The sequence below is a fragment of the Echinops telfairi genome, unplaced genomic scaffold, assembly GCF_000313985.2.
Source record: "Echinops telfairi isolate 266 unplaced genomic scaffold, ASM31398v2 ScPeMD7_7469;HRSCAF=8507_0, whole genome shotgun sequence".
Lineage (NCBI taxonomy): Eukaryota > Metazoa > Chordata > Mammalia > Afrosoricida > Tenrecidae > Echinops > Echinops telfairi.
In genome coordinates this window covers 42392595-42399849 of record NW_022111372.1, presented here as the reverse complement: position 1 = coordinate 42399849, position 7255 = coordinate 42392595, and the positions used below count along the sequence as shown (strand labels likewise).

The 7255-nt window shown below is 35.9% G+C and overlaps 1 protein-coding gene across 1 annotated transcript; it reads left to right on the top strand.

Moving 5' to 3' along the window:
• Window positions 1-4008: 4008 nt before the first annotated feature.
• Window positions 4009-4959, top strand: LOC101652234 (olfactory receptor 2C3). The gene has a single exon (XM_004697260.1). It carries the CDS (start codon window positions 4009-4011, stop codon window positions 4957-4959), a length of 951 nt encoding a protein of 316 aa, XP_004697317.1.
• The last annotated feature ends 2296 nt before the right edge of the window (window positions 4960-7255 follow it).

Below are 7255 nucleotides of genomic sequence, written 5' to 3'. Positions count from 1 at the left end.
ATTTTAATGTCCCCTCTTTCATCCCTCATCCTTGCTATTGAAATTTGTTCCTTCCTTTCTTTGGTTAAGTTTGCCAGGGGTCTGTCGATTCTATTTATCCTTTCAAAGAACTAACTTTTAGCAGTATTAATTTTTCCATAGTTTTCTTATTTTCCCTCTCCTGAATCTCAGCCCTAACTTTTATTATTTCTTTTCTTTTGCTATTAGTTGGATTATCTTGTTGACTCTGCTCTAGTTGCTGTAAATTTTGCCCTTATACCTTCATTGTGTGTCTACATTATCCAATATATTATGTATAATTTTATAATTGTGTATAATTATTCAATAAGCCAGGGAGCAGATAGCGCCATCTTTCTCACTCTCAGCTGCTGATGGGTTGGAACAGCCAAGCTTACTGTTGTTGTTGTTGTTGCTGCTATTGTTGTTATGTGTCTTAGCATCAGTTCTGACCCTAGCTAACCTATGCACAACAGAAAAAAACACTGCCTGGCACTGTGCCATCCTTACAATGGTTCCTATGCTTGAATTCATTGTTGCAGCCAATGCCTTATCCAATGCACAGCCAACACTCATTAATGATTCAATCGGGAAAAAAATTCCCAAAGATTATTTTTATTCCAATTACATTCCCTTGATATACAGCCTCACCATGTGTCTCCCTCCTTAAAGCTCAAGGGATAAGATGATGACATGATTATAAGGGCTTTGTACTACCCTGAGTGCTTTGGGGGTTGTCATATATCCTCTCATTCGGTAAAATACCATGCATTAACCACCCTCACATTTTTGCCATCAGTTTTCTTTATTTATTTCTTTTATTGTTATTTTAAAAATACATCCCCATTACATTGGAACTATTTTATAATGTACTCTCATATAGGCATTGCAACAGAACATAATATCATCACTGACTTGAAGTGTCCAATATTTTAAGTGATTCAAAATCCCCTATCTGTTCTCCTACTTTTAAATGTCTTGTGAACTAAATCAATGCTTATGGTAAAATATTGCTGACTTTCCAGCAACTTGATACTTGTCCAATCTACTTAAAAGCAATTAGCTCAACACAAGTAAGTCACATTCTTGTATTTTTTTATTTCATTTGTTATGGAAGATAAACAGGGGATCACAGAGTGTATGGTTTTGCATTTAAATGATTTGATTTGCACTTCTTGTAGTATTTTAGCAGGTTAACTACATCCAGAGGTAAAATAAATGTATGACCCAAGGTCTTTACATACCTCTAACTATGCCATTATTTTTTTTTGTCAATTATGAATGTCACAGTACTTAGGATGTGGTCAGAAATTGAAAATGAGTTACTGGGAATGTTATATTTGTCCAATGAGACTAGTTATCTTATACATAACTTCAGTACTTGCACCAAGTAACTATGGGACTTTGGCAACCCATGAAAGATTTCTAGAAATAGCATTAGAGGTGATCATCAAGAAAATTTCTATTCCCTCAAAATATCTTTTGAACTAATACTTAACAAAAATACCTGGCACAATGATTAAGAACTTGTCTGGTAACAGAAACATCACTGTTAAAACCTACCTGCCACTCAGCAGGTACAAAAGGCCTGTCAATCTGCTACCATAAAGATTTAAACATAGGAAACTTAATGAGATAATTCTATTCTGTCTAATAGGATCTCTATGAGTCAGAATTCACTTAACACTAGACAACAAAAACATCATTACTTCAAGAGTGTTATTATTATTTCCACCTCTTGAATACATTTATGCATTTTCTGCATATCACCAGCTATGAGAGAACAAAGTTTCTGTCCCGATGCTCAGGAGACCCTGACACCCACATGGAAAGATACAGTTACAATTTAGCCTTTTATTTCTTCAATGTCCTCAACAATACATCTGTGATGACTCTATATATGTGGCAATTAGTCTGTCTCAGTCATGATGTCATAGCCCTTAACTAGCACAGTTCACTTCTTCTCTCCATATCTATATTATAAACCAACACATGGCCTGACACCTCCCGATTGTCTTCCCAATTTGGGTTGGGATATCTTTCCTGGACCCTTTCTCCCAGTATATCAGTGTTCCCCTGCTTGGCTATGTATAACCCAAATAATTGTCTCCGAATTCTGTTGCACTAAGGTTCACATTGGTGAAAAAATAGTAAGTGTGGATTTTGGAAATGCCAAATGCTTCCCATGACACACTTTGTATTGCAAATGAAAACCTTACATGTATTCTAAAATATTGTGAATGTATATGTTTATTTGATTGGATTTATTTTACATTTATAGGTATAGACAGGTTTCATTCCTTAGGACTTTAAAGAGTCTTACCCTGGAGGCACTTGTGGGGAAGAAGAGGACTGCTAACAACAAGGTAGGTGATTCGAACTCACCAGCTGCCCCGGAAAAGAAAATGGAAGCTGACTGCTCCTGTGAGGATTTGCAAAGCCTCTGAAACCCTCTATAGGGTCACTATGAGTCCGAATCTACTCAATGACAGAGGTTTGGATTTTCGTATAGTTGAGTTCATAGTTTTTCTGGTTCCCAGAAGTGGATGGACAGTTAATGTAGCTGATTTATAATTTTTAAAAATACAAGAAATAATAGAGTTTGATTTTCTTTCTTTGGTTTTTAAAGAATGTGTTCCTGAAGCTTCCAGTCAAATTGGAAGTCAACTGAATTTGTCCACTTTTCCTGCAGGGGTCTCTGGATTTACACATCTGTTTACCGGTTTCTGCTAGGTCAAATTTTTATTTTATTCCACCTCTATCACAGCAAATGCTGGAGCAGAGGATAATGAGGGTCACCTCTGCATTATTCTGAAACTTCCAAGAATCCTTTACCAGCAAATCAACTGAAATATAGAAGATTAGCTGGATGAGCATTCTCTATGCTGCTATGTAACTTTAGCTCTCCTCTACAGTGCCCAGTAACATTCTAATGGCCTATTTAATAATATGTACATTCATCACATACTGATTAAGGAGCCTTGTGTATCAGACTGTACATAATGGTGATACAAAAATAAGAAAAGTGCACAGAAAGTCATGGCTCCATGGAACATGTAATTGAATAAGTAAGTGTACTATCTGTGTTATATCACAATAAATACTATCAAAAATTGAGAAGGAAACATAGTATTTCAGTATTAAATAGCAAATTTATTGCATAGAATCCACTGAGCCACGTGCTGGCACAACGATAAAGTAATTCCTTAGTTATAAATAAATAGCAAAGTCAGAAGACCGTAATGAGAGGGTGGTTTTTGGAAAACTGTGTGCAGGACATGAGGAGTCATCTTGGAGACAAGCACAACAAGAATGGCAAACAGATGTAGCTGATAGCATAACAATGAGATGTGGGGTAGGGACTGTGGATCAGCAGAGTGATATGTTCATATTATATCTTAATATAGCTCCTTGCTTCCTGTTTTCTGAATAATTTGAAGATGGGCAAATGGAATGCAAAGGGGAAAATTAGAATATTATATCAGTAATTTAGGGAGTAAATAATGGCAGCATGTGCTAGGGTGGTATTAAAAAATCGAGATAAATGGTTACTGTCTAATATCTGAGAGACTAAATAAATAAATAAATAAATATTGACAATTATTGGATGTAAGAGAAAGAAATATCAGTGTTGGGAATAAAGCATGATGCTAATGCTTACTCAATAGTTTATCACACGCAACACTATCATCTATCTAACAGAATCTTCACGAATATTCATTTGTATTAACTCCAGGTTTTGAAAATCTGAGTAATCATTCAATAAAAAAAATCTGTGTCAACACTGCATGACTATATATTTCCCCCCAGGCAATGAACATAGTTAAGTCTTTTCAATTATTGCAAATTGGGCTTCGGAAGAGTAATGCGGTCCACAGTGTGGTTGGACAAAGGCTTTCAACAACAATCGGTAAATAATTATTTCTATGTTTGCTAACATATAATCACTACATTTCTCATATCCTCTGCCCCACCCGCAAGTGGTCTATTTTTCCCATCCCGTGTTGAATAATGACGAGAACAAGCAATGCAAGTTCTCCAGCAGTCTTTATACTCCTGGGCTTCTCTGCACGACCCTCCCTTGAACCTATCCTTTTCTTGCTTGTCTCTATTTTTTATGTGGTTTCAATTGTGGGCAATAGCATCATCATTCTGGTATCATGCATGGATGTGCGGCTCCACACTCCCATGTACTTCTTCCTCACTAACCTCTCCTTCCTGGACATTAGCTTTATCACAAGTATTGTCCCACAACTCCTGGTCAACCTGTGGGGACCACAGAAAACCATAAGCTATGGAGGTTGTGTGGTCCAATTCTACGTCTCTCATTGGCTGGGAGCAACAGAGTGTGTTCTCCTGGCAGTCATGTCCTATGATCGCTATGCTGCCATCTGCAGGCCCCTCCACTACACTGCAATCATACATCCACAGCTTTGTGCGGGCCTGGCCTTTATTTCATGGTTTGGAGGTTTCATCACCAGCATGGTGGGCTCCACACTCACCATGCTGCTACCACTGTGTGGAAAAAATCATATCGATCACTTTTTTTGTGAGATGCCCCTCATTATGCAATTAGCTTGTGTGGACACCAGCCTCAATGAGCTAGAGATGTACCTGGCCAGTTTTATCTTTGTTGTCTTGCCTCTGGGTCTTATTTTGATCTCATATGGTCACATTGCTCGTGCTGTGTTGAAGATCAAGTCGGCAGAAGGGCGAAGGAAGGCATTCAACACTTGCTCTTCCCATGTGGCAGTGGTATCCCTGTTTTATGGGAGCATCATCTTCATGTACCTCCAGCCAGCCAAGAGCAACTCTCACGAGAAAGGAAAGTTCATAGCGCTCTTCTACACTGTAGTCACCCCGATGCTGAACCCACTGATTTACACACTGAGGAACAAGGACGTGAAGAGAGCCCTCAGGCATATTTTATTAGAGAAATGCTGTGGTTTTGCAGTGAAATGAAAGACATTTAAAGACTCTAGTTTTGTTTAATGAGAAAGAATAAGTCTAAGCAGTCTAAAACTAGTTTTGTAGAAAAAGATATCTGAGATTGCAATTGTCTAATCACAGCTTAGCTTGTAGGTGGATGGCATTCTTGATTAGAACAAGTTCATACACTTCTCTAAGACTGAGATTAAAATAAATTATTTTATTGCTGTTAATTGTTGATAATAAAGTAAGTCATTCAGTTTACAAAATCTATGTGAGGTACTTTTTATTTCAATGTATGTTACAGATCAGCATGTTGTGGAACTTGCTGATTATTATTAAGCTCATATTATGATGCTATGATGTTTTTAAACTGAGATATAAACTAGATCTGTTCTATTTTATTTACACTAAATCTATTCTATTTGAAACTAGATTTATTCATTATGCCCATAAGAGCTTCAGGAAAAGAACTAAACTTGCACATTTCTAAAGCATAGAACTTTTCATTGCTCTGTCTGCTAATTAATCATTTCATTATTGGCATGTTACATTTATTTAACTGTACCACAGAATTTTTTATTTTTATACTCGCCTCTGGGCCTTCTGCTTTCAGGTAACATGAGTATTTTTATTCAATCACCAGTATATATTTTCTTATTTTTCTATTCCCAAGTATGTACTCATTCATTCCTAAAGTGAAACATACTTGTGAATATTGTAAAGATAAACACACAATATGACCGTAGGACAGAAAAAATCCCTTCAGATGCCTTATCCCTGAAACTGAAACAGTGATTTGAGCGGCTACAAAATAAAAGGAGAACGTAAAATATTTAGTGACAAACAAGTTCATCTCAAACAAAAAAAGGAAAAGAAAGCTTAAAGTACTGCTCGTTGCCTAGTTGGTTTAATGGTCGAATGTGTCTGATAAAAATAATAGTACATTTTATAAATTTAAAAAATCAATTAAAGGTGTTGAAAAGGTTATTTTTTTATTTTCAATTTGCCAGATATTCTTTTAATGAGAATTATAAACGACAATATATATTTTTTTGCAAACTATCTTTTTAAACAAATTATTTGCAATCTCAAGGAGCTCCCAGTGTGAGCTGCCTACCCTGGTCGCCATCTTGCTGGAACTTCTAAAAATGGTATTTCTATTTGTCTTTAAGCATTACATTTGTAGTTGCACCACAAAAATCATCTATTTCAAAGAGTGTTTCCTATAATTACGTTTTAGGTAACTTTTTCCAAAAAAATCTTGTGTTTTGAAATTCTTTTCCACTTTAATTGAAACACATTTCTAAATATAACAGTGTTGCACACTGTTAATTCAATTAATGTCAAAAGATGCTCAGAGATTTACACCTTGAAAAACTATTTAAACATATTTAAATTCAGCATTATCAGCTATTGACTTCTTAGAACGGTGACCTTTCTGATAAGAGTTTGTAGGTATACAGCAATGAGACCAATAATTCATACATATATATTGATTATTAAAACAGTAGATAAATTTTATCCAAAGTGTATGCAATAGTTACCTATATTTTACCAAAATACTAATTTATTTTTTACCATATCTCCACTATTCAGTGTCCATATGTTTGCTCACTTACATGTGGTGATAATGTAATGTAGTGATAACGTTCTATTTTCTTTATTAATAAAAATGACAACACCTTTTACAGACACACAGAGTTCTCTGTATTATTAGGCACACTTCTAGTCAATTTCTCCAAATAAACTCTTCATTTTCGTACCTAGTACAGCTGTTGTTGTTAGGGGCCGCCAGGTCAGTTTCAACTCAGAGTGCCCGTATACGCCGCAGACGGAATACTGCCCAGTCACGTGCCATCTTCACCGAGTTGTTCTGTTTGAGTCCATTATTGCAGCTACGGTGTCGATCCGTTTCACTGTGGTTCTTCCACGTTTTTACTGACCCTGTCTGCAAGAGTTATGTCCTATCTTATCCCCGTTTTATAAATCAGGAAGGTAAAGCCAGAATTCGCAGAATTCAAACATAGGCAATTATGGTTTAATAGCCATCGGCTGCTTCTGAGTACATCATTAAATGTCATAGAAATAGCCACACCAATACAGTTATCATGTTTTGAAGCACATTCCAACAAATGGGTAATATTTGGTTTCTCAAAACCATTATATACAGGTATTAATATTATTTTACTTTTACAACATTAAAAGATGTGTGTAGATTTTTTCATATTTTAACAGTAATTCATAGGATATGGAGCAGTAACTATAATACCACAATAATTTAATTTTTAACATTGATTACCCACTCATTGGTATCTGAAGAGGGGAA

Coding starts and splice junctions, on each gene's coding strand:
- LOC101652234 (XM_004697260.1), top strand. CDS start 4,009: ATGACGAGAACAAGCAATGCAAGTTCTCCAGCAGTCTTTATACTCCTG.